Genomic DNA, 27,921 nt, shown 5'->3' on the forward strand with positions numbered 1-27,921 from the left:
AACTCCTACGGTTTAGTGTAATTGCAGTTTAGCATTCGGATTGTCGAAAGGTGGAACTTGCCCGACGCACAAGGATATGACGAGACGATCAAAGCTGATATCTTTGACATCTCCAAAATATACCAAGTTATTCGATAAAGTACTAGTAAACACGCGACAATAAGAAATCGGCAGTCAAAATGAAGCGAAATGGGTTCGTATTATGAATGGTGCATACATATTGGTGAACTACACAATGTATTTTGAGGTAGTGAAGAGGAATTATTAATGGCAGGCGTGACGATGACGACCGTCTCGCGCAGAGACCCACCGCGTCTTTGCCCGGAGAAGGTGGCCGCAGGTTGCTGCGGCCAGGGCAGGGAGAGAGAGAGAGAGCGAGAGAGAAGGACTAACATGTCAATGCATGTCCAAAGTTGTAATAGCGTCATCGTTTGATCCGAAACTCGTAATTCAAAAGAGCTAACACATTTGTTAAATGGAGGAAAAGCAAAAAGAAAAAGCGAGCATGATATCGCAGTAAGTCATCTGTTGAATTATATTGTAGTCAGGGATTGAAGAATCAAACAGCGAAATGCTTCCTCTGGAAACAAACTTTCTGCTTAAACAGGCACGTATGAAGCACCGCCCTCCATATCAGGTTAATAATTCAAGAACTTCCGGATGCTAAAGAAAGGATCAAAGGATCTTCAGGACTCCTCGAGAAATGTCCTGATGACATTAGCTGTAATATACAAGGTTATACATCATCTGACAATCTTAGGAATGAGACCCTTTCAGAGATGGGTATCGACATCTTAACAACATGCTAGGGAATTCAGCATTGTCTGAGGCATTTAGCTTGACCTTCAATCTACAATGCCATTGGAGCAACTGCAAGGCCGCTCCTTGTCGATCCCACCGCACACGATATAGTTTAGTCGTGTTCATCCGGCAGGATGCTCATGTAACTTTGGTCCGGTCTCTGTGTTCACTTTCCGTGCCCGTAGTGAACTACGGTGAGGAGCGGCTGAGACTCTGAGATCTGCTCATCTCCGAAGACAGGTTGAACGGTTCAGACCCCACGGGCTCCCGCTGCACTACTAAGACGGAGAACTGGAAATCAGAAGTCGCTAGCATGCCGCCGATGACCCCCAATTCCGGGTACTCATTCCACTCGGTCAAACCCGAGATAAGAGGAGACGAGGGATCATGATGCTTGCCCACGATCAACATGTCGATCGCGTCCTCGAACGAGCAGATCACCTGCGTAGTCCCCACCCCATCCATCGCCGTCTCCTCTACGTACTTGACTTTTCTCTTGCCTACAATAGCCCGGAAATCATCTATCAGTTCTTGATCAAGACCGCTTTCCTCTTCATTCAGGTACTTGTCGTTCTTTACCCGGGCTATTGTTAGGTCAACCTTCGGATGCTCGACCATGCGCATACAATAAGCGAGTGCCTCACGATCGTCCGCACCACCCAAGAAGAGCAATACTATCTGATACGGCGCCGACTCATTCATCAGCATGTGCTGGCTGCTTGTCAAGGGACCCCGGTCGATGAGGATTCCGACGGAGCAAGGCGCCTTGTTCATCACGTTCTTGTTCATTTTCCGGATTGCGTGCTTGGTTGACCCCATGGACCCGTCGATGGCCCACATCTTGTGGAAGGGCACTATGACAAGGTTGGTCCTCTTGTCTGAGGCGAGCGTGCAGATGTCGTTGTGCATGCTCGTGTAGGGCGAGATGGCAGTGAAGTGCTGCACCACGACGCTCCCGCAGTTGTGCTCCTCGTAGTACTGGAACACGTTGACGATGTGGTCGTAGCTGGTCGCCTTGGAGGCGGCCTTGTGGAGGTGGTGATGGGGAACGAGCACGGAGGTGGAGCGGCCCTGGAGCTCTTGCAGGTGCAAGACGAAGACGGCGATAGGGCTGTGGGGAGTGGGGTGGGAGGCTTCGAGGAGGTTCATGATGGTGGGGACATGATCTTCATCGTGGAGACACACTAGGAATTGCATCTTGACCCCTTCCTTCCATTCTTGCAGGGTTTTTCTTCCCTGGACCAAATATCTCCTGGATGGATCATACAGGTAGGCAATGATGGGTCTTGCCAATGTAGTCGCAATTAGCATAGTGAGGAGTAGTTGAGTGTAAACCTGAGCAGGTACGATCTGGGACATACAAATTGACATTGAATAGATAGATCAATTCCTCAACGTGATGAATACCAAAAGCGATTGTCCTGATGACATTAGCAGTTGTCCTATGACATTAGCAGATATATGTAGGGTTCAAGGATTCATTTTGCTACAAGAGCTGTGTAAATTTTTTGATTACACGAATCGTCTACATCACTTATGGAGTTGTACTGCTATAGTTATAAGAATTAACCAGCTGTCGAAATCAACGGTACTGAAGATGGCTTGTGTAACTAAAAGTTTGCGCAGCCAGTCATCCGTATGAAAATCCGTTTTTCAAAATGCATGTAGTACTGAAGAGTACCTTCCTATCGTACCACACGACGTAAATGGCGATCTCGATGATGCCTTTGCAGCACATGATGAGGCTCAGAGGGATTGCATCCCAGAATGGCATGCCGCAGAAGATGGCAGACAAGAGTGTCCCGCAGAACTTGCCGACGTAACCCATCAATATGATAAGCTCCGTGAAAACCGACCATGTTCCACCCTTGTCTCCTAAATGCACTCGCAACCCGCTCGTTGCCATGAAAGCTGGCACCAGCAGCACGCTGGAGATGGTCTCCAGCTTCTGCACCAAGGTTTCCCCCAGGGGCGGCCTGTCCGGAATTGCCAAGCCCATCAAAAAGGCCCCGAAGCCCGAGTGTTGGCCGAGAATCTCCGACAATAGCCCACAACACAACAGGATAATCATTAACCCGTAGAATTGCACCTCCTCCTCTTCCCCTTCCTGCTTGTAAGGGTGTCAAGTTTTTACGCTAATTGACATGTTAATGAGAACGGAAATTCATATCTTTGAAAATGACATCGTTAATCAATATTCTGGCACATTGAACAGAACTTATAATGTTCAAATTCATACTCAGTGATTAGAAACGTGACCACAAAATGACATGCCTACCTTTGCAAATTTGTTTGACCACCTCAACAAGGGGCGGACGATGAAGGCGATGACCACGACGAACGCGACCGTGAAAACCACTGACCACACGGAATCCATCTTGGAGCTCTTGAAGGCCAAGTTGATGGTATTGATCATCAACGACATGCTCCACGACCACATGTCGCTCACCAGCGACGCATGCGTGGCCATCCGGCCGACCTCCGAGTTCAAGATCCGCAGGTCGGCCAGGAGCGAGGTGATGACGGGGAAGGTGGAGATCGAGTTGACGACGATGATGAAAGGCATGGACTGCTTCAGGGTGGCATCCAAGTTGCCGAAGCTGTTGAGCATGGAGAAGGTGAGGAAGCCTAAGGCATAAGGCAAGAGGAAGCACATGGACCCGATGAAGGCAGCACTCTTCCCGGTCTTGGTTATCATGTCGGTGCTGATTTGTGAGCCCAGGGTGAAGAGGTGGATCATGAACCCTACATCTGCTAATGTCATCAGGACAACTATGCTGCCTGGCGGGAACACCTTGGCAAAGTACGCCTTGTTGCGACCTAAAACGGCCGGACCCATAATTATGCCTGCCTGGTTGCATCGAAGAGAACTATTAGAAATAAGATCTTTAATTCTATCCATCATGGACGAAGCAGGCGTTTCCACATACAATGTCAAGATCCGTTCCACACATGTAGCTGAGGATTATGTACAATAAGACAACTGCAAACCCACGATGCGTTGCGTCAATCTATTACGTTGGTTGCATATGCAATAATTTATTTGTTCCTAAGATTCACCGTATATCGGGGAGGGAGACTACCAGAATGTAACCCAATAAGAGATTCATGCGAAGAGGTTTGAGGAAGAAAAGGATGATCCGGGTGGTGAAGATGATCAAGATGATCTGGAACATGAGGACGGGAAAGGCAGAGTCGAACGGGTCGGAGAACCAGATGCCCTGTGAAGAAATCATATGGCCCATCCGCTGACACACCAGGTACTCGGGCTGGTACGGGCCTGGCACCGTCCCTATCGTCGTCGCCGCCCTCTCAAGCTCCTTGGTTTCCGCCATTTTCGAGCAAGATCGCTACAAGATGGATCTGTTTGCATAAGAAAATGAGAAGAAGACTACCAAAAGGACCATGAAAAACTTCATGAGAGAGAGAGAGAGAGAGAGAGAGAGAGAGAGAGAGAGAGAGAGAGAGAGAGAGAGAGAGCGCTTGAACGTGCTTGTTGCTGTCTTGGGAGGACGAAAAGGTATGAATAAAACGAGTGGGCATAAATTATTCCGTTATGGTAGGGACTGTCTTCTTAAATTAGTTCTCCAAGGCGTGAGCAAGAGCAGAAGGCACGCTTCCTTGAGCAACAAGTATGTGATTATAGACGTCCTTTTATCCCATACATATTTATGTACGTGCAAATAATAACATGGATGTAGCCATGATACGAGAGAGTTGAGGAGGAAAAATCATTTTTACAGACATAAATTTTCCATGCACCTCTATGATATACTTTTTAAAGTAGTTCTGAACATGATGTGGTCGTCTCGATGTGCTTCTATGAGTTTGGACAACTTTCACTTGTTCAAGCGATTCTTTGCATGCCTTTCCCTTTGCTTGGGGATTTTAAGTCAGGACAGATCTTGTAGGGCAGTGTTGGGGACCGCGTTCTCATCGCACCGCACCATCTTGTAATAGAAAGATCATAGCAGCCTTTGGCCCTTAAACAGAATCATGCCATCTTCTAACGCAGATTCCACAGGTAAGAAGTTTTTCATTGTCACCGCTCGCAAGTGGTGGAGGGATCTATTGCTCGGGGAGCCGAGGAGACCAATCTTTCTGTCCGTATAAAATGCTAACATTCTAGAATGTAATAGTGTTTTATCTGTCTTTTCAATGAAAGAGGTTGCCACAGTAGAGCACTGCAGCAACAATGACGACGGGAAAGCAACGTCGATACCCGAAATTTTGAAGCTCAATCGGAGTGACAACTACCAGACAAAGGATCAAACATAGTCAAGCGAGAAGTCTGGGAGTATAAGCATCAAGAATGAAAAGTTTCCTCCGCAAATGAAACATTCATAGTGTGCAAGCATCAAGCATGACGTTCATCGTGTTCCTCCCACAGACAACAAAGGCATACACTTCAACAAGGAGAAGCTAAATAAAATTATCAAGCATCCTAAAGACTCTTCGACAAATGCAGCTTCCACCCTTTCGGATCCATTTCCACCTGTCCAAGCAGATCAACAGCTTCAGCATACCCTTTACCCGTTAGAACGTGTTATTGTTTTCTTCATGTAGAGTGATATGAAATGTTCTCACAGATTTTGCTTCTTTCTGCTTTTTATTCTCACTTAAAGTACAGTATACCAATTCTCTGATCATAGTGAAAAGAAAAGGGTAATTAGTGCTGGTAATTTTTATCGAATCCACATTGATGCGCAAGCTGTATATGCAATATATTGTGAGGCTCTAATTGTGAGGCTCTAAATAGAAACTGTCCTCATTCCATTACTGTCTTCTTCTTCCTGGCTAACTTAGCACATTCAGAGAGAGAAACAAGAAAGGAAGTGAGAGGCTCTGGCATCGCTCTTTGCGAATGACAGTGACATATGTAAACAATGAGTCACATAAAAGTTGACAAACCACGAGACAACTGATAATAAGAGGGGGGAAACAATACCTGACACGCTTTGTCTCTCCACTGAAAGACACATCCGCGGGCTTTAATGTAACTGATAAGAGACTCAGGAAATGAGGATTTAAAGGATGCATGAAGCTTAACTTTCATTAGACATCTACAAGCCAGCAGAGCAGCCGCGAGACCGCTTTGTGTCAATCCTGCCACATGCAAGATAGTCATGTTCTGCAGGCAATTGATGCTGGCCAGTGCTAGGAGCCCTACGTCAGTGACCGAGCAATATGACAAATTTATCTGTGAAATGATGAATCAATGAATCCTATCAGTACACCACAGGCATCAACATTGGCTGCTTTTCAAATAAGAGGAAACAAAAAACATGAGTACCTGTCTGAGATTTGGGGAAAATTGGGCCAGTGAAAGCATTCCATTATCATTGATATTATAACACTTCTTTATGTCAAGGAGGGTAAGACGCCTGCATGCTCTAGCAATAGCTGACAGACCAATTGATGAGACATAAGGACATCCTCGAATTTCAAGAGCTTTTAGCCTCGGACAATTAGACAATGATATCAGTGCGATGTCTGTGACATTTTCATTGTAAGCCATGTTAATCATTTCAAGTGCTGGACAACCAATAGCGATTTTGGCAATGCCAGCATCAGTTATTCCCATAGACCTAATAAAGAAAATTCGATGAGAATAAATCCAGAAAATGACATAGCATTATATAAAAAAAATAGCTCTCCTAGATAGAAAAATTCTAGCAGCCTTATTTCCGTTTGCTAAGTTCAAATTGTAGTTTGTGTCTGTTAAGTTCAAATTATGAGTATCACAAGTTCATAATTTTTCCTTGACACGATAAACCAAGTTACTGAGTCATTATAAAGGAACATATGTGAGATTTGTACTTTCCTACTCATAGTTGGCAGGTGCAACATGAGCATAATGGAATTTCATTCTTTACAGCATACTATCTATAAGTAAAGGGAGGAAATTTGACGACATCTTCACTATGTTCTCTCTCTTTGAGATCCAATTTTTCCAGTTCCTCCCTTTCGTCAAGATTATTTTCTCCCTCTTCATTTCATTGGATAGGTGATAAACTCAAGCAAGTGAATAGCAACGAATCAATGCGAGTGAAATGACAAAGCACCCACGTCTGCATTGTAGTTCATACAACTGTATAAAATTATCAATTGCTTACATAATGTATGCTGTACAAACCTGTAAAGATCAAGCTCTGTAAGATTCAAGCAGCTTCTTCCAATATGTTTAAGTCCATCATCAGTGATCTTCGAGCAAACCCCCAGTTTTAAAGATCTAAGATTGGAGCATCTTGATATGGACATTAGCACTGCAAGAATCGCGAAATGACATTAGCACTGCAAGAATCGTGAAATGTCAGGCTTTTGCTCTGACTGAAGTAAATATGCATAGAAGGATCTAGTCCAGTAGAAAACCTTCGTCATCGATGTTGTTATCTGTAAGATCAAGTTCCTCCAAATTTTGACAGCGCCGACCAATCAAGAGATATGCATCTCTTGATACCAGGGTACATAATTCCATCCTGAGAGAGCAGAGGAAGGAGCACGAACTTGTTATGCTATTTATCGAGGCATATGTTATCTTTCGGCAGCATGTGATGTCTAGCTTCCTCAATTCTCTTTGTGTCTGCCCAAGGAAGGAGAGACAATCGTCTGTTACCCCCAGGCACTTGCTTAAGCTTAGCTCCTTCAGGCACGTGGTGCAGTTCACCATTGCTTTCATCCCAGAACATGTAACCATACAACCATCTAGTCGAACCACTTGCAAACCCGAAAACTTGTGCAGACTCTTTCCTAGGTCAGCAGTCACCTGAACGAGCATGAAGAATAAGTGTGAACCAAAAAGAAGCTAGACATCACATGACCCAAAAAAAAAGAATACGACACGATAGCCATGAGGCTCTCAGAACTTACAGGAGAACCATAGGATAAGATAAGCTGCTGCAGACACAGAGCTTCGCTCGTCAAGGAAGACAAACCTACATGACTCACATTCTGGCAGTTTGACAGATTAAGTACCTGTGCAAATGCCAATTTTCAAGAATAGTTAGTTGGACATAGAAAAGCTAGATCTTTTTATACGCCAGCTGTCCAACTATTCACATAGTTCTTTGCGCTAACGTGATTAGAGACAACTTTGAATCCACATAGATAGAAATAGCATTCTTCAGAGGAAATATAGCAGCTTGTACAAACTTCGGAAACCACGAGCATACCTTCAGCGATGGGCAACTCCCTTTGAGGGTGGCAAGTCCGTCATCATGTATACCAGGACATCCTTCGAGAATCAACTCTTCAAGATTTCGTAGTTTCAAGACAGGCTGGAGAGACTTATCTGTGATCTAATTTCCCAAAAAGAAAGCAATACATGACTAGCGGACCCGACAAAATTCATTTCAGTAAAAGTTGAATCCGAAGAAGAAACGACCACCACTAGATAAACAGTCAACACACCCGCGGCCAAATTTGGCAAGGCTAAGATGGAACAGCTATAAGCAAGGCAATTAAGTAGAAGTCCACGCCAAAATGAACCTGCAAACACAGTCAATCCAGGTCCATCGTGGAAGCTCTTTCTACGGTTTGCTAATTTCTATTTTAGAACCGGTTTGACCGCAATAACCAACAGTTCTTTCCAACTAGTCAATCGACCAATGAAGAAGCCAGCGCTACAGATGTTCAAATATTTACGCACTGCAAGACGGTAGAAGAAAAACATTCCACAAGCGGGTTCCATCTCCGTACAAATGTCTACATGATTAGTCGCCCGAAATTGGAAATGTTACCGGTCTATATGCTGGCGGTATCACGGCAATGTAGCCAAAAATTAAACGCCCCTCAGACAGGACATCAATGTATTAACAGAAGAACATCCCTAGCATTGTCAGCTGCGGAGAAGAAGCGTTTACCGGCAAGTAAGATAGATCCAAACTCCGGATGTCCGTGCACTTCATCGCGATCAACCCGACTCCCAGATCGCTCACCCGCAAACACCACTTCAAGCAGAGCAAGGTCAGGTTCCTGCACCCGACCGCGATGCACCCGACCCCCATGTCCGTGATCAGCTTGCACCTCCCCATCCTCAGCCTCTCCAGGTTCCTGGCCTCGGCGATCGCCGCGGCCGCCGCGTCCGTCAGCTCCGTCGCGTTCGACACGTCGATCTCGACCAGGCCGGCGCAATTCGCGGTCAGGCTCGACAGCCCCGCGTGGCCGAAGAACCTGGACCGGGAGAGATCCACGGATCTGAGGGTGGAGCTCCAGGAGCGAGCGAGCGAGGCCAGCGTCCCGTCGTCGACGCGGGGGCAGAGCGAGAGGTCGAGCCGCGAGACGAAGGGGTAGCGGCGGGGGACCGAAGGGAGGAGGTCGGAGGACAGGGGCCTGAGGGACCTGCGGTGGCGCGACTCGGCGGAGAGGAAGGACCTGCAGGCGAGGGAGAAGGACTTGCGGGCAAGAGGGTCGTCGTCCCCGAGGCGGTCGAGGATGAGGTGGATGATCTCTTCGGTGAGGCCATCGAAGGGGTTGCTGGGTTGGTCCCGGGGGGCGGCGGCGGCGGCGGCGCCATCTCCGCCGTCTTCTTCTTCTTCCTCCTCCATGCTCTTCTTCAGCTTCTTCATCTTGCTGCAGCGAACGCAAGTAACCGCAAATGGGTGGCTCTCCCTCCTCCTCCTCCCCGAGTCTTCCGGAACCAGCAAACGCTTCGGCCTTCAGTTACTCACACGTCCCCCCCCCCACGAAGAAGAAGGCGAAGTGGACTGTACGTGCCCTGCGCACGGTTTGCAGCATCAGAAAGTTTCTTGGTCGGATGCAGAGCCTGCCATGGAGCTTCTTCCGCACGCATCATTCAAATTCATGGTGATGAACATGGCAGAGCATCTGGGAAATCCCATGCTATTCAAAGAAGGACAAGAAACGGAGAATTTTCGAGCTCGAACTTGGGGGAGGAAGTATGTTCTACTTCACGGTCGGATCAGAAGTGTTCTAATATGCTGACGCGCGAGTACCGTAATTGAAACAAGACATCAAAGACAACACATCCTAATATAATATTGTTTATAAGAAATTTTACCGTGGTACGCTAAGGATACCTCGGCGTACCACGTCGTATCGGCTTTCCACGTAACCTTTTCGGTGACTTTGGAACTGCGTGATCGGGGCCCCCCTCGGGGACCACAGGTAGGAACCCGACACGCCGGCGACTCGATGATTCCCGTGCGCGCGCATTTGTCTGACGGTCTCGGGAACTAATTAAGCCTTAATAATGTTTAACCCGTGTCCGAAGAGCCATTGATTGGTAGAACCACCGGTTAACCAAAGCTCGTTTTGTGATTGTATCGGAGGCTCGTAAGCTACTTTTTAATATAGTTTCTTCCTTCTTTTTGACCCAAAAAGATATATATTTTTCTTCCTTTGATTTTTTCTTTTTATATTTTTGGAGGATAGTGAAATAGGTGAGGGGCGAATCAGGAGGAGAGATCAGCAGACAGCGACGTCATGGGCAAATTAAACGAATTTTCCTTATGTTTTTTTTTTGCGGGGATTTTTCCTAAATAAGGAAATAACGGGAGTCGCGTTGGGAATTGGAACAGGGGTTATGTGGTGAAGTGAGGATTTGGGGAAGGAGGGACAGGCTCTCGCAAGTGCACATGGGGGTACGGCACCATCTTTTGATTGATTGATGTGGACCCCCACGCGGGCCACCCCCACCCACCATGTGACCTCAGCCAACTCATCATCGTCCTCGTCCACGTCATCTCCCCGCGGCATTTCTCTCGCCGCGCTGAAAATAAGGTATTCTGCATGACGGATACATGATATGATCATATAATAAGAAGCGAAATATTTGGAAAGGGTGTCGAGGAGGATGGAATCCCGAATGTGCCGATAACGATAATGGACCGGTTACACCACCTCGTCATCGTCGCGTGGGGTAGTATCGAGCGTGACATGCCTTCTCTCGTGGGGAGGCTCATCCATTTTTGATAGAAACGGGGGAGCGCACATTGAAACCGAACATGTTATGAATTTATAGAAAGGGTTTTTTTTATTTATTTAAATAATTGAGTTTAACGGGACTAGGATGAAAAACAAGTCGAAACAGGGTGAGCTTACATTGTTTGATCAATCTCGTACGATTTTAAGTCACATGGCACGCTCCAGTGTGAGCTTTACTTGGTAAAATTTGCTATGGGTGGTCATTTTAGCAAATCTTCAATCCTACGTCTCTAGTTCTTATGATAATCACTAATCAATGTACAAGAAATGATAAAATTATGCTTATTTTGGTAATAAATGTTGAAATGTAATTATTTAAATATATACATATAGAGACAGAGAGAGAGAGATTTTATTGAGGATCATGACGTGATATTGAAAAGAATTGATTAAAAAAAGTTATGTTTAAATATTTTCGTGCACGATAAAATGATACAAGCAATTACTTTTAGGAAAATGTTATTCCAATCATGTATTTTTTGCGAAACAAACGAACCCTTAATTTATAAGGGTATGTCCCCACCTTTTTTTGAGCTCTAACTTGAGTTACGAGGGTATAACAGATTTTATCTTTCTAATAAAGAAAGAGAGACAAGCCTTGGTGTATCCGCTAAAGAGTGATTCAACATAGATTCTACATCTCCGACCGGCATTAATTTGGAAAATGGTGATTATGAAAAAAAAAATTCATTGACTCGTTTCTCTAAATGATCGAAATCCTAGAAAATGAAGAAAATGTATCTCGTCAACAAAATTCTCGCGAAACAAATGGACCCAAGTCTCGAACCACCTGTATCGCTTATGCTTTATTTAATTAAACTCTGTGGTCTTCATAAAATCTCTTTTAAGACACTCATATTCAAATTTTTTGTGCAACCAATGCCCTCGTTTTCTCCTTTACATTATTATTTCACCTTAATAGACAAATTTATCGACGATCTTGTCGTTTGATATACACTGATAATTTGACAATTTATGTGTTGTTTTTTCCTGAATAACCCGATTATAGAGAGTACGAAGTCAATTTTGTTTTGGTTAAAGTAACATTTCATTCATTTTTACGGATATATAAAGGTAATTTGATTTGCTAAGATATATAAGTCAATGGAATCTAATCTTCAGGTCCTGGTAAGCGAAAGTGGGGCTGAATGTTCGATTTCATCACGTCCAATTTATCAGAATCTGACCTTAATTTTGAGCTCTTCGTTGCAAGATTGGCTTCAATTTTAGCCGACCAAGAAAGTTGGATAGAAGAACATGGAATATGCTCTTGAACTTTAGAACAAACCAATATTTTTTTTTTTATTATTTTATTGAGAAAAGATGGATGTCGTGCCAAAGTACCTTTTGTTTTTTTTTGGTCGGTAAGTGCCAAAATACTTTAGAGGGTTAGCATGTGGGCGACGGCACGATAGTGGTTGGCCCACTAAGTTTAATTAATCATCCATGTCTTGACCAAAAAAACATTAAAATATTTAAATGATATAACATGACAGTGACAGACCCAGAAATAATAAAAAAAACACAAAACCCTTCCATCATAACCTTAAACAATTAAAAATTAATTTTATTATGATTCTGAATTCAAATTTTATCAAAAGCATTTCAGGAGTAAAATTTTAAATGCAACCGAACAATATGGAGGGGCATGTGCATTTAAAACTCCTAGAATGGACAAGGCGAGGTGCGCGAAACTTGGTCCGAACACTATTTGATGGCTCAATCGAAAATGAAAAGGAAAAACCTCCCGCGGAACAAGATTTCGAGGCGTATCGGATCGTGGTTTGCCATTGGAGTCCTTTTTTTATATTGGAAAACTGGAATGGGAGCCTTTGCAATGCACAGGATATGATGACAAAACGAAAATGATCAATTTCCATAACTCTGATGTATTCGTTTCGTGAGAGTTATACTGTATTTTACTAATTAATTTTGAACTCTTCAAAGAATAAAAAATTGAAAACATTATTAATGCATAAACGCCTCTATACGAGTATAACCATTATAAATATGCTCAATAGATTTAATAAAGGTTTGAGATCCAATGGTTGATTAACACAAATTATATTGCCAATGCACATGATTTGACGCAAAAAAAATTGACTAAGGATCGGCCTTGAAATCTCCATAAACATTACTAACAATTACCGGATGATTATACATCGTAAGATTCATCGTGACAGGAGCTTTTGGTCTTGTTATGTAAAGCCATCAACCGTGGATATTTGTGAAAGTATAGCAATTAAATTAGGAAATTGCTTCGACCAAAAAAAGAAATTAGGAAATTGCAATGTTGTCCTATCGGTTAAACAAATGGGCTTCGTATGGCGTTGGAAATTTTTAATACTGCTTTGAATGATAGAATTATGGATGTGAAATTGCTTTTTTAATCAATGAAAAATGAAGTTCCGGGGTTAATGTGCAAATTTGTTTTTGAAAAAAGTGAGTATTGACTTTTCATTTTTCAATAGTGAGTCAAAATTCAAAATTAATATATAAGTGGAAATCCAAATTTTTTTGTACCCAACAAATCCAAAAGAAGAAGAGGAAAACCAAGTCAAACTCTCAAGCATGCCACATCACCACATCCTCGATCAAGCACTTTAATCCAAATTTGTTTTGGATGCAAATGTTGTTATTGTCAAAGCAAACTATATATGAAGTTGAAAAGAAGATTAGAAAATTTTCATGGGTTGGAAATACAGAAGGCCATGGATCTCACAAAGTTGCTTGGGATGTTGTCTGCTCGCCAAAAAAGGAAGGAGGACTAGTGTTGCTTTATCTCAAATTATGGAACAAAGTTTTGCTTGGCCGCATCCTTTGGAACCTCATAAATTGTCCGTCATCTTCCCTATGGAGTAAATGAGTTCACAATGCAAAATGTAGAGGAAGATTATGCAGCTTGAAGTCAAGGGTACTATGACATGGACTTGGCGTCGTATCCTTCAATTAGGACCGGCCTGTAACGACCTGGGTCCCACTCGCAAGATATTGTCCGCTTTGGACACTAAGTCTTTACGGTTTTGTTCCTCCGAGAGTAGCCCATACTACCCCCAGAAAAGGCCTCTTGCAAGTTAAGGCTTCCCAAGCTTTTATAAGCAAGCCCAAGGCTCCTTCCCTAGGCGATGTGGGACAGGAGACATGCCCCATTCGCCATCCTAGAAGCCTGCCAGGAGCCGCTCCTTGTTCAGGTCCTCAGACCCCGGCGACCACTCCCCGCCCTCATCGGACTGGGTTGTCACACTTTAGCTTCAGCCATATCTAAGCCAATATATTGTTGCCAAGAGATATACAATGAAACCAAGAGGGCGGGACCAACTGTGGAATGGTGCCAGCTGATCTGGAAAGGCAGTATCAGTAAGCACAACTTTATCGGCTGGTTAGCATGCAGGGATAGACTACCCCTAGCAGAGATTGTATCACGTTGGAAGTCTGACGTAGATAGCCATTGTAATTTCTGTCTATTTGATATGGAAAGCAGAGATCATCTATTCTTCCAGTGCACCTAGACTAAAAACATTTGGCGTACTATCCTTGCACAATATGAAATCCTGCGGTATATAGGAGGATGGAAAGAAGAACTCGAATGGATGACAAGTGGTACCAAAGACAAGGATTTGGCAGCTAGACTTCTCAATGTATCTTTCCTAGCGACCATTTATTGTATCTGGATGGAGCGTAATCATAGACGTTTCCAACACAAGTTACATGATGCCCCCATCATCTTAGCTAAAGTTCGTAAATTTGTCAGAGGGCGAGCTTCGTACTACAAAACTTTCAGACATTCTAGGGCAAATGTAATATTGGTTAATATATGGAGACTTTTTTTCGTGATCATAGTCCTCTTTGTAATGCTGGGGTATGCCCCTAAGCTTTTGTACGTCAACTTATGAATGGTACTTACATTTCACATCAATATATATATATATATATATATATATATATATATATATATATCATCTCTTGTTAAAAAAAATCCGATAGTTTTATCAAACATAAATAATAATAATAATAATAACACAAACAGTACTTAAATTTTGGTCCATGAACTTTTAATTTGTTTAATATAGTCCTTGAACCTATTGTTCAATGTGGTCCCTAAAATTTTAGTATATATTCAATATATTCCCTGAACTTGAATTAATGGAATGATTACATTGAACATTTTCATATAATTCAGAATCTAAATTGAACATTTACCAAGGGTTCAAAGATGAGATTGAAAAAATTAAACTATTCAAGGATCACATTGTAGATTGAATTAAAATTCAGGGACTACATTGCATATTGAGCTAAAGTTCAGGGACTATTTGTATCATTTTCTCTAAAAAAAATCTGCAAACTCAAACTTTTGCCTAAAAATTCCAAAATTTTCCATCCTAGCTAGCTAAAAATAAATAATGATTTTATTGAATGATGGGAAATAGTAATTTAAGTCTTACCATAATTATCTGTTATCCAATAAGTCTTTTCTATGTAGATTTTGAATTTAAGCAATTTTCCGTATCCTACAATAATTTAAATCGATTTCCTAAATTGACTCAAGTCATATTTTTCTTTCTACGATTGCAATCTTTTCCAAATTGTGCATATACAAAAGTGTCTACCAATCTCTTTTATATACCACATGCTCCACTTTGGAAATCTTTATTACTATTCTCCTCCTGAAAATCATTTGCATCCATCTCGAACCTAATTATTAAAAATTTGGTAGAAGGAAAATGACTATAAAGAACGCATAATAAGGATGCCTAATCATACTTCCATACCAATAATCAATCTGGCATGATGCCTTCGTTTTCTGAGGGAGGCTCCATCTTCTCAATTCGAACCGATATTTTCTCTCACTATCTGATCCGGGAGTATCTTATTGTATTTATCTACATTTTTTCATTTTTTTCTTGGCTCGTTGCTTATGCTCTTCTTTGCTCGGTGGACATATCTTCCGCTTCCATCCCCTGCTTCAAATCCTCCAAACCCAGAAGTTTGAAAGGACTAAGGAGAAAGACGATGAGTTCGTATTGTATTGAAAGCGATTATACGACTTTTTCGAGTTTTGAAAGCTCTCATATCTTGATCTAGATTTAGTTCTGAGAGTTCCTTAGTAGCATTTCTGTGCTCGTTCAATCTCTCTCGATCTAGATCTAGATTTCGAAACTTGTTGAACCTGTTTTTGGTGTCTCCATACAATGCTGGTAGTGAGGATGCTAAACCTAAGCGTGCAACGTCCACCAGGCAAGCCGTAGCTATTAGAGAAAGACATTTCAGTATGTGCTCATCACTTATGATGATGCGAGATTCGGTGATCAGCCGTCGTTCGTTCTGTTTTGATGCTAAGATAGAACTGTTCTTGTGGGATGATTGTATGCTTATCAAAGCAGTTTGTGCTTTATTATTACTTTGTTGTTTGGGATTTATTTTGTCTTAAACCTCTCCTGTATCACTTTGAGATCTTGAGATATTAATGAAATATTTACTTTCAACCCAAAATGGACAAAATAGATTCTTCCAAGGGGCGTCAATATAATTTTCCAATACACGGAGATTCCACGCAACTTTGCGGGGCCACGAGAATCATTAATCTAGTTTTACCCCTGATTTCATTTGTATTGGGGTCAATCGGCATCTCGAGTCACCTTTTACGCACACGACTAACATCCCATCTTCGATCCACTCAAACCTATGCTATCCATGTTTAGGTCAGATGATTCACGAGGAATTACTTTATATGTTGCTGTAGTCTTGGAAGATAACAAAATTTGAGACCATAATAATTCTTTTGAGTTGAGAAATCAACTTACCGAATCATCCATCATTGAAAGCATCGACTTGTCGATCCTGTTCATAACGCATCTAGCCCACTTTGATTAATCTTGCCTTGAGAAATCTTAGGGTTTTTTAGGCCCACTACGTATTAGAGATATCTAACAATAGGAACATGAAGCCCACCAACTTACCGATAGTTGGGCTTAATTAGTATAATGATATTCATTTTGATGATGATAACCAACTTACCCGTTAATTAAATTTCAATCAATTGAAAATAAAAAACCTTAATTAGTATAATCATATACGTTGTGACGGAATGCTTATTGCTAAGCGATGCTCTAAATTATTAAAATTATAACATACAATTGCATAACGAAGAGAGAAATAGTTCTGTTTTAGTTGAGTTTTTTCTTTTGAATTTCTCTGGTCATTCGGTCTTGCGCTTCATTCGCCAATTATGGATTTTCTTTCTCCATACACAAAATTATTGTGAATTGTTGTTGGGTTATCATTATCTCACCTACACATGTTGGGTTCAAATAGTAATAAATTCTATAGTTTGACCAAAAATAAGTAAACCTAAGATATGAAAAGATATAACATCGTGATTTAACCACTAATTAAGTGACTTAGTCAGTCTCCAAATTAACCGACTCAGCACTGCGCTTAAAACAAGTCAATTGCAAAATCAAGATTCGTCAAAGCTTGGTTAAAGAGATATAAAGCCTCTAAATCTGAAAATAAACTTTGTTTTTCTTTTTTCTTAACAAACACACAAGAATATAGCAGATAGCATTTCATTATATAAGTATATATAGCTCTATGACTATGGGTGATCGGTTTCAGGGTAGGTGGTTCTCACCCCGGCAACCACCCATTAAGGGCCGGTTCCACAAAATGGGAACTATGAACCGTCCGCTGGTTTCATGAAACTAGTCTACAGAGACAAAGAAAATGGACGATTTGAAAATGGAGATCTAAAATTTTCAACGAAAAAACCTATTAATCTCCTTCCAAGGAACTATCTTAAAACCACATTAAACACAGAAACAGAAGCACCAAAACAAACTCAACAAAAGAAAGGACCCCAGCAGCCTCAGATCCGATACGGAGTACGCCAAGATAAAGTAAATCAACCAATATTATACAAACCCATCAAGCAAGCCGAGAAATCGAACATTTGCAGCATTTTAGCCATCAAATCAAAAGCCCGGAAACTCCATTAAGCCCTGAGAGATAGACAGATAGAGAGAGAGAGAGAGAGAGAGGGGCAAAACTATGGTGAAGACGAGGGTGCAAGTCGAGAGAGAGAGACGGGGGAGCTAAAGAGGAGGCTGGTTCGGGAGTTGAAGATGCGAAGTGGCGTTTTGAATTTAAAAGAAAGGGAGTGAGGAGACCGGAGGGGACCGAGAGCGAGAGAGGGAGGCGAGGCTCTCGCTGTGACTGCGTGGGACGGCTAGAGGTGCGGCCGAGTTGAGACCGAGAGCGAAATAAGGGAATTAGGGTTTTGATTTTGAAAACTTAAGTATTAATATGTGTGTATACAAGGTCAAGGTGGTCCGGATGGGTGATTTCGTCCTGGAATCGAGAAATGCCCAGAGCCGGTCCATTCAAGCTATCCCGATTTTTTTTCGCACTCCTGACTATGACGTTAAGAGTTGACCAATTTTATTTTTTTTTTAGAGCGACCGACGAAATTGCCATAAAATCCCTTCGCACGCGTGCCTTTCCACGTATCTGGGGATCAAACCATCTGTCAAGACATCTTTTGCCCAAGATTACCTGTGAATGGTATCATGTACTGCACAAACGTCAGCTACAACGGTTGTCTCATTCACTTTTGGCAGGATCGAGAAATATAATAGGTCATTTCGCAAATTCGAGTGATCCTGTGAAAGTTTGAATTATCCTGGTAAAAAGCCTCCTCCTCACGTATGCACCTACTTCCTACATATAAAATACCATTTCCACTTTCTGATGCATCCAATTTGCATGCTGAGTTTTGCCACGTACTTTCATATCAATTTGCATCCTCGTGGCTCCAGTTGTTTACGGTTATTGTCAATTTACATTCCCAAGCTGCCATAAAAGAAAAAAAGATCTCCAAACCCTAACATACACTTCTCTTTCCTACCCCATCACCGGGTGGCTGACAATTCCCTAGCCTAGTCCCTCGCCCTCGCCGACCTCGAACTCTAGGCTGCCGATGGTTACTACCTTAGATTTGGTCCAGATCGAGGCCATACAACTCGATCTGGACCAAATCGAGGCCTGATCTCTCCTGGCCATCGTTGTGGGAGACTAGCGACCTGTGCCACACAGCTCACACGGCTCCTAGATGCTCTGTCATGAAGCTTGTTGTGCTTGAGGGAACTCCCCGATCGTGCCCATCCCTACCAATGTCGAGCGCGGGTCGCTCGAGCTCCAATGACCCCAAGCCTTAAGCTTTATAAGAGAGTGGGGAGAGGGTAGTAAAATATGGGCTTTAAAAAGTCCAAAAGGAAAAAAAGAAAAAAAAACTTTGAAAAGTCAACACAAAGAGGAAAGAAGGCACGTTCAACAATAGGAGGCCGAGAGCTAGCATTAGAAAGGAAGGAGGGAAAAAGAAAGAAGAAGAAGAAGAAAGAAAAGGAAAGAAGAATAGGGATTTCGCGTGTATACGTCACGGATATCTCGCTGAGTCGGATTTAAAATTGGCTTCGACCATTTCCTCCCATCCGTATATCACCAAATTTTCTTGATGATAGTCTTTACATAGAATTAATGGAATTCAATGTAATCATCCCCCAAGGTTGGTACAATTGGTTGGGACGTTGGGGATTTCTAGCTCAGAAACCAAAAGTCACTCCTTTGAATCCCACAAACTGCGTGCAAATTGCTCTATGCCAAGACCAGTTTAGGGAGCTTGCAGAGTGTTTTATGAGTTTCCTAGTCGTGTAATAAGTATATAGAGAATAGTTGTATAATTTAGCCAAAAGTCTGTTTGGAGCTAAGGTATATTTTTCGATTTTATAATCAAGGATGCTAAATAAAATAAATAATTAAAATATGCGTTGGCTGTTTGAAGCCTAATTAAGTATTTTATTGCCTGTCATGTAGTAAGTACTGGGGACATTGAAACATAATTAAAAAAAGAAAGTTTGATTTGAAGGGTTGTGTCGTCACGTTGGGCAACCAATCTCAAAAGAGCTTCGTCTTGATCAGGGGCAAGGATGAATCTGCTCCCCAGATCAACCCGTTTTGAGGAAAACGAAGGAATCTCAATAGCTGTTCAATTTCTTTCTCTTGTTATTTTTATTGGTCCAAGCAAAGTTCGATACATGCACAGCTGCTTACTAGGTGCACGGGGGATTGTTACGTAAGATCGTGCATGCGATTTGTTAAAATAACACCAACAATTCCCAACCCTAGATGTGCCTTTCCTTGTTGCCAAATTTTCTTTTGGGGTAGTGTTTCTTGTTGACTAATTAATTGCATTAGTTGTTGACTTCGTGGAACCCTCTGTTTGCTGAGTGTATAGAAGCAGAGCGGGCTCGTTGGATCCTACCACGGGAGTTGAGCCGATCAAGTCTCGAATCTCAGTGCGTTTGGGGGTGTCTCTCGCCGATCAAAAGAGAAAGAGAATGAGGGTGAAGATGGAGGCGGAAGATGGCGGTGGAAACCCTACTCACAAGGCGCTGAACAAGAAGGTGGTGGCCATGCTGTACAAGGCGTTGGCAGCCGGCGACGGGGACACGGTCTCGAAGCTGGCGACGTCGAACGATGACTTGGAGTGGAGATACCACGGGCCTCCGCAGTGCCAGTACATGATGCGGGCGCTCACGGGTCACCACCGGCGGCACGAGCCGGAGGACCAGAAGTTCAAGTTCAAGCCCAGGAGGATCATGGCCTTCCGCGACCGGGTCATCGTCGAGGGTTGGGACGGACTGGATGACTACTGGGTGCACGTTTGGACCCTCAAGATGGATGGTTCCCGCCCCGTCATCGCCGAGTTCCGTGAGTACTTCAACACATGGCTCACCGTGCTCGTCCGATCCTTTGGTAAAGAGGTTAGGGTGTGGCAGAGCGAGCCTCGGTTGCATCGTAACCGCTCCTTGCCGGACATCGTCCTCGCTATTTGATCCGTGTTCCATTTCCTTTTGCATTTGATTCTCTTTTATGTATGAAATAAAAGTCTTATTGTAAAAATAAGGTGGTAGATAACGCAAGCATCGGTAGCTAGTCCACGGGGAGAGCCAATCGCAAAGGATCCACTATTTATAGCAAAGTTATAGAGTTGCAATTAATCAACTATATGTTCCTAAGTCCTAAGACACAAATCATCAGAAGCACTCATGTTTCTCTAGCCAAGTTTTGTTAGAAAATCCTAAGAGACTCTCTGTACAACTTGCGTTTGTGTTTTATTCCAAAAAGGAGAAAAAACTTACTTATAAATGGAAAAGTGCGTCAAAACACGTTCCCACTGAATATATAAAAAGAGCTGTTTGGATACCCGCTGTGATGCCCCAGAATGTCACACACGGCACGTGTCCTTTCTGTTTATACTCATAGTTATAATTACGCATGTAGAAGCACAATAAAATTTTCACAACATTCCTTACAAGAAAATTGCACGAGTTTAATAATATACATGTCTCATAACAAAATACATAGTCCTGCGAAGGGTCAAGGTCACTTAACAACGATACACCGATACTAACCAAACCACCATCTAACTCAAGGATTGATGGCCTCCAACATCATCTGGTTCCCTCCAGGGCCATGTCTAGGGGGACCATCTTACAAACTGAAAAATAAGGGATGAGCCGAAACTCAGTAAATGAAATCTCTAGGTCTAAGATAAGAGATCATCTTATCACTCAATCTGGTACTAACAAACAACACAAGATAATAATGAATGACGAGGGAGAGAGTAAATGCATTATATTTCATATCATGATATGTCGATGTAAACCGATAACAACATTGCATGAGATTTTTCCCTCAAATGTAAGCATATGGCATAACATATTATGAGACACGGTTATCACCAACGTGTTCATTAATAGACATATGAACTAACATTTATTTATATATGCATATATAGATATATTATTGTCATTACTTCTCATCCCGAACACTCCCGGGGCATCCCGACACACGGCGCATCATCACCACTAATATATGGGTGACGGAATATATATACGCACATATAACATAATACTTTCCATATTTAATCCCATAATAACCGTGCACATGGTAACATTATAGTCACATCATTTCCCTCGCATCTACAACAAAATCGACATTCATTTCCAAGAATCAACATCCGGTACTAAACACATTTTTATGCAAATCATTTTCGAAATACAATTACCTTGCTTTTTCAATGATTACATACATGGCTAATGATAATGACATGTTTACCTCATTTCTTTTCTCATGCAAGAATTGATAACATATTTAGAGAGTTGGCAACATAAACATCGATAACCCAATAATCAACAACATGAATATCGACAACTCAATTAATCAACAATGTGAACATCGACAACTCAATTAATTGATAACATGAACATCGACAACTCAAAGATTAATCACATGATTAATCGACAACACTTAGGGAGCGCATGATAATTATTCTGTTTCTCTATTTTTCTATTTTTTTGTTCCCAAGAACAGGTTTGGAATATAAATTCGTTCGGTAACGCAATTTCATTTTTCTATTTTTGGAACAAATTTCTACTCCAGAAATAGGTTTGGAACATAAATGAGAAATAAAAACTCTTCTCATCACTTGCCTTCACTGCTAACCGGCTGCCCACCCACCGCCCCTCGTCGCCGCCGGTTGTCTCCCACCCCGCTGGCCGTCATTGTCCGCCGCCTGCCGGCCGTCGTTCGTCGCCGTCCGCCACCGTCCCGGCCGCCTCCCGTCACCATCTCCCTCCGCCCGCTGTCTGCCATCCTTCGCCACCCAACGCCGACCGCCTCCCGTCGCCGTCCTCCATCGCTATCCGCCTCTCATTACCATCCTCCTCCGCCGCCCAATGCCAGCCACCTCCCGCCGCTATCCGCCTCCTGTCGCCGACCACCTCTCGCCACAGCTCGCCGTCCGCCATACGTTGCCTTCTGCTCACCGGCCGCTCGGGAGGGAGAAATTTTGTGTCGTGATCAAACGCATATTTTGGCTTAGAAACTTGTCCATGGAATAGAAATAGAAAAATGTATTTCTGGCATGAAATTGATTTCTGGAGCAGAATGGTTATCATTCGCGCCCTTAGCTAGTAATTCGGTAACTTAATCAAATTACAAAAATATCACTTTCAAGTTAGGTATTCGTTGTTTCCCCCATCTTTCACACTAAAAATTGTTATCACATCTTAGAGAAACAATCAAACACCGCTTAGGAAATCCATCAAACATCTCCTAGGCACGGAACAAGCTTAACGATCCAATTCAAGTAAACACAAAGATTTCACATATCATGATTAAAACTTACTTATAGTTGACAACGAAGGCCAAACAAAATATAACAACCATCAACTAACCCCTAGAATTTTCACTTACCTCGAATAAAGACTTGGACACTTAGCACCTTAATTACCTTCAAAGCAAGATAAGCAAGAAAAAAGATTAACAACTTTCAATCTTTTAATAAAACTAGTTTAAGAAAAAAGAATAAAGTCCACCAAATCACCTTGCAACTCTTGAAAGATAGAATTTTGAAGTTTTGATAAAACAATGAAGGGATCTTTACTTTTACTCGCGGAAATTGAAACGAAAGTTGAAGAAGGAAGTTGGTAGTTGGAAGTTAACGTAGTGGGGAATTCTATCTTTAGAACTTGAAAGCTCTCCGGAATCCATTTACATGGCCAAGGCAAGGGTTATAAAAGATGAGATCGGTTAACCAAAGTTGAAGTAATAAATGACCTCGGGTTAAAATGCTAGGTGTAAAAGTTAGAAAGATAAGTGTTCCAATAGAAATGTTTCATGTGGCCCTAAGTGAATAGCTAGGGTGTACAAGTGGCTTATTAAGAGTAACCAAGAGGAGATATTTTGGTTCAAATGAAATATGTCTCCTTCATGGCTAAGTAAGTTTTTTTTTTTTTTGATAATCGAGGTGTCCGCGCGGCCGGCGAGCTAGGGCTCAAACCAGCGGTGATGCCCGACTAGTCCTCGAGGAGGGCTAGCGCGGCATCCCACCGCCACGACCCCCCTTAAATCACGATGGGCGAGTTTGAACCCGGGACCTCTCGTGAAAGGAGCGGCGCAAACCAACGCTGGCCACGCCGATGGGTGGGTATGGCTAAGTAAGTTGATGAGTCATAAGGGCATTAATTGGCTAAGGATAGGTGAAATAATGCATGACTAAGGGCATGTGATTTAACATAATTGGTTGAACATGAAGAGAGGTGGCACCAGTTAAAGTTTAAGAAATGGCTCATATGTGTTGTTTCCAAAGTAAATATTTTGTTAAGTTATTAAGATGTCAAGAAAATTAGTATGTAAATTAAGAAATCAGTGTCCATTCCGAACATTTATAAGTCTGAAAAATATTTTGAACTCACCAAAATTATTAGTGAAAATGTCGAATGCTTGGAAAATCGTAACTCTGGAAATTTAAAACTTGAAAACCATCAAACAAGTAATTCGGAGCATATCCGTCTTTTTCTACAACTAATATGGCAGTAAATCAATTACCCCAACTCTACACCATCAACATACATGTTAATATTTAGTAACTTAATATTAACACATCGGACTACAAGCGGTAACTGTAACGCAAAATCATCCTAAATACTATTATTGAAAGTCGAAAATTTCATATGTCACACCTGCCTCCAATTCAAGTACCACACATTCCGACGGGACACCCCTACAATATGCTTTCTGGTCTGCTGGCTGACAATTCGGCCTAAGTGCGGTCGGGTTCCCGTATGAACCGTGATTTGGGGCATTTTCAAGACAATCTTCTCTGTCATATATGACATAATCTTAAGCTTTGATCCAAACTCCAAAACAACGAACTCAGCAAGAAATTGAGCAACAAAAACTGACCATGTCTCATGTATTTTCGCATAAGGCGGAGATTGTATAGGGAAACAAGTGCTTGAAGAGAGTACAAGTATGCCCCTCTATTGTAAGTCCAATTTTAATTGATTTCATGACGCATGGCAAAAACATGACCAGTCTAAATGGATGGATGTGTCAAATGATCAAAAGATCTCTCTCTCTCTCTCTCTCTCTCTCTCTCTCTCTCTCTCTCTCTCTCTATATATATATATATATATCTCTTTTATTAGATAGGTTATATGGATCATCTTCGAGTTACATAATTTGCAGGGAAAATTTCAATTAAGGACTCAAAGTTGGTCTCTTTTTTCAAAAAAGAACCCCAAGTGGACAATGTTTCAATTAATGACCCAAAATACTCAAACTAGTCTCAAATAAGAACCCAGCTCGCCGGCCGGCCAAATGTTCGCCGGCTGGCAACCGTGAGACATATTCCGGCACCGGAATAGGGTCAATTTTGTCTTTTTCTTTTCTCTCTTCCCTCTTGTGGCCATCGCCGGCGACGTCCGCCGGCCTTAGGCGAGAGCCGCCTTCACCAGCGTTGGGCGACGGCCGCCCCCACTTGGGTGGGCGAGGGTGGCCCTCGCCTAGGCGAGCGAGAGCCGCCCTCACCCTCGTCGGATCGGGGGAGGGTTGCCCTCGTCGGATCTGGCGAGGACCGCCCTTGCCCAACGCCGGCGAGGCTGAGGGCGGCCCCCGTCGCAACCCTCACCAGCCCAGAGGAGGGTTGCCCTCGCCCGACACCGGCGAGGGAAATACTCGCTTGGGCTGGCGAGGCCAAGGGTGCCCCTCGCCGGATCTGGGTGGGCGAGAACCGCCCTCGACTGGGCTGGCGAGGGTTGCGGCGAGGGCTGCGGCGAGGGCCGCCCTCGGCCTCACCGGCGTCGGACGAGGGTCGCCCTCGCCCTCGCCAGATTCGGCAAGGGCTGCCCTTGCCCTCGCCCGACGATCAAGGGCGGCGAGGCGACGGCTGGCGCCGCCCTCACGCAAAGTGACGCGACGGCGATGGCCACAAGAGGGAAGAGAGAAAAGAAAAAAGGAAAAAGAAAGAAAAAGACAAAATTGCCCCTATTCCGGCGCCGAAAAATGTCTCACGGTCGCCGGCCGGCGAACATTTGGCCGGCCGGCGAGCTGGGTCCTTATTTGAGACTAGTTTGGGCACTTTGGGTCCTTAATTGAAGCATTGTCCACTTGTGGTTCTTTTTTGAAAAAAGAGACCCACTTTGGATCTTTAATTGAAAATTTCCCTAATTTGTAGGCCGACGAAGATCACTCACTGATCATGTCAGGCAAGTCGGCATTATTTTGATGATAGGATGAAATTCACGACTTTCAGCCAAATTTTTCTCACAAGTCTAACTATATGACTAGTTGTGGAAGGCAAAGAGGTCATATATCATCTATATGCGTGAGAAAAACAAATATAGAGACTAATAAGTAATATGTTTCAGGATTGTATACGATGAGCATTTGCCATTTGCTCCAATCACGCATTCTTGTCGGAATTTTAGCTCTAGGGTAAATCACGCACTTTTAAGCATCTTATAATATATTTAGCTCTATGATGTTTAAGCATTAACCAATTTTTTTTTTCTTTTTGTAGACGACTGACGAAATTGCCATAAAATCACAAATTCGCGCGCGTGCGTTTCCACATTTCTAGGGAACAAAGCATCTATCAAGACAGATGGCATATTCGAGTGACATTTGATACGTAGATGGAAACGTTAGGAGGCTTTTTACAATTCTCCTAATAAAACATTAGATGGAAAGCATGCGTGAAACTATATTACTTGGATCACTCGAATATGCCATATGGTTATGCTATTTGGAAGATCTCCTCGTTCACTTATCGGCATTATATTATTTATTCGTCCCTATATTTTTTTCTAACTTAGATAGATGATATATGACCATTTTGCCTTCCACAACTAGTCACATAATCAAACTTATGAGAAAAATTTAGTTGAAAGACGTGAATTTCATCCTATCATCAAAATCATGTCGACTGGCCTGACAAAATCAGTGAGTGATCTTCGACGGCTTACAAATTATGTAACTCGAAAATTATCCCTATAACCTATCTAATAAAAGATATTTATAGGATCTTTTGTTCATTTGACACATTCATCCATTTAGACTGGACATGTTTTTGCCATGCATCATGAAATCAATTATAATTGGATTACAACAGAGCGGCATACGTGTACTCTCCCAAATTGCTCTCTTCAAGCACAAGTTTCCCTATACAATCTCTGCCTTATGCGAAGATACAGGAGAACTGTTCAGTTTTTGTTGCTCAATTTCTTGCCGAGTTCGTTATTTTGGAGTTTTGATCGCAGCGTAAGATCATGTCATGTATGACAGAAGATTGTCTCGAAAATGCCCCAAATCCGGGTTGATCCATCAGCCCGACCACACTAAGGCCGGATCGTCGGCCAGCAGACCAGAAAGCATATTGTGGGGGTGTTCCGTCGGAATGCGTGATACCAGCACTGGGGGCCGTCACTCGACTTGATATCCGATGGAAACGCCTTTTGATGCATTTTTTTCATCATAAGTAAGTTTTTTCTCCTATTTTGAATAAAACACAAACATAAGTTGTACAGAGAGAGCCTCTTAGGATTTTCTAACAAAACTTGACGAGAGAAACGTGAGTGCTTGTGAGGATTTGTGTCTAAGGACTTAGGAACATAGAGGTGATTCATTGTAACCCTATAACTTTGCTATAAATAGTGCATTCTCTGTGATTCGTTCTCTTTATGGAGTAGGTACCGATACTCGCGTTGTTTACCATGTTATTTTTACAATAAGACTTTTATTTCATATGTGAAAGAGAATCAAATGCAAAAGGAAATTGAATACGGATCAAATAGCGAGGACAATGTCCGGCAAGGAGCGGTTACGATGCAACCGGGGCTCACTCTGCCACACCCTAACCTCTTTACCAAAGGATCGGATGAGCACGGTGAGCCATGTGTTGAAGTACTCGCGGAACTCGGCGATGACGGGGTGGGAACCGTCCATCTTGAGGGTCCAAACGTGCACCCAGTAGGCATCCAGTCCATCCCAACCCTCGACGATCACCCGGTCGCAGAAGGCCATGATCCTCCTGGGCTTGAAACTGAACTTCCGGACCTCTCGTTCGCGCCGCCGGTGGTGACCCGTGAGCGCCCGCATCATGTACTGGCACTGCGGAGGCCCGTGGTATCTCCACTCCAGGTCGTCGTTCGACGTCACTAGCTTCGAGACCGCATCCCTGTCGCCAGCCGCCAACGCCTTGTACAGCATCGCCACCACCTTCTTGTTCAGCGCCTTGTGAGTAGGGTTTCCACCACCATCTTCTTCCTCCAT

The 27,921-nt window shown here is 42.9% G+C and overlaps 4 protein-coding genes across 7 annotated transcripts; 1 reads left to right on the top strand and 3 right to left on the bottom strand.

Annotated features, from left to right (window-relative positions):
• Nucleotides 1–661: 661 nt before the first annotated feature.
• Nucleotides 662–4,187, bottom strand: LOC115670223 (cation/H(+) antiporter 14-like). The gene is made up of 4 exons (XM_030591439.2): nucleotides 3,885–4,187; nucleotides 3,080–3,652; nucleotides 2,483–2,908; nucleotides 662–2,151 (listed from the first exon to the last, which is right to left on the bottom strand). The coding sequence occupies exons 1-4, from the start codon at nucleotides 4,134–4,136 to the stop codon at nucleotides 991–993; spliced, it is 2,412 nt and encodes an 803-aa protein (XP_030447299.2). The 5' UTR covers nucleotides 4,137–4,187; the 3' UTR covers nucleotides 662–990.
• A 914-nt stretch (nucleotides 4,188–5,101) lies between these two features.
• On the bottom strand, nucleotides 5,102–9,763 carry LOC115670220 (F-box/LRR-repeat protein 3-like). Of its 4 annotated transcripts, none has more exons than XR_008818517.1 (8): nucleotides 8,664–9,763; nucleotides 7,974–8,099; nucleotides 7,672–7,776; nucleotides 7,174–7,567; nucleotides 6,938–7,067; nucleotides 6,095–6,389; nucleotides 5,750–5,948; nucleotides 5,102–5,296 (listed from the first exon to the last, which is right to left on the bottom strand). XR_008818517.1 is itself a non-coding variant. In XM_030591435.2 (8 exons), exons 1-8 carry the CDS (start codon nucleotides 9,366–9,368, stop codon nucleotides 5,246–5,248), a joined length of 2,058 nt encoding a protein of 685 aa, XP_030447295.1. In that variant the 5' UTR covers nucleotides 9,369–9,763; the 3' UTR covers nucleotides 5,102–5,245. The 4 variants fall into 4 exon arrangements, 2 of the variants coding, with proteins under 2 accessions (XP_030447295.1, XP_030447296.1); XM_030591435.2 differs by having other exon boundaries at nucleotides 5,750–6,001; XM_030591436.2 differs by lacking the exon at nucleotides 5,102–5,296 and adding an exon at nucleotides 5,303–5,443 and having other exon boundaries at nucleotides 5,750–6,001.
• Nucleotides 9,764–20,088: 10,325 nt separating this feature from the next.
• On the top strand, nucleotides 20,089–20,748 carry LOC115670217 (uncharacterized). Its single transcript, XM_030591432.2, has one exon. The coding sequence runs from the start codon at nucleotides 20,139–20,141 to the stop codon at nucleotides 20,634–20,636; it is 498 nt and encodes a 165-aa protein (XP_030447292.2). The 5' UTR covers nucleotides 20,089–20,138; the 3' UTR covers nucleotides 20,637–20,748.
• Nucleotides 20,749–27,435: 6,687 nt separating this feature from the next.
• On the bottom strand, nucleotides 27,436–27,921 carry LOC130140541 (uncharacterized). The gene has a single exon (XM_056320171.1). The coding sequence runs from the start codon at nucleotides 27,919–27,921 to the stop codon at nucleotides 27,436–27,438; it is 486 nt and encodes a 161-aa protein (XP_056176146.1).

Source organism: Syzygium oleosum, unplaced genomic scaffold (genome assembly GCF_021117445.2).
Source record: "Syzygium oleosum isolate NSW1041296 unplaced genomic scaffold, Sole_v2.1 Sole_v2.19, whole genome shotgun sequence".
NCBI classification, from domain to species: Eukaryota; Viridiplantae; Streptophyta; class Magnoliopsida; order Myrtales; family Myrtaceae; genus Syzygium; species Syzygium oleosum.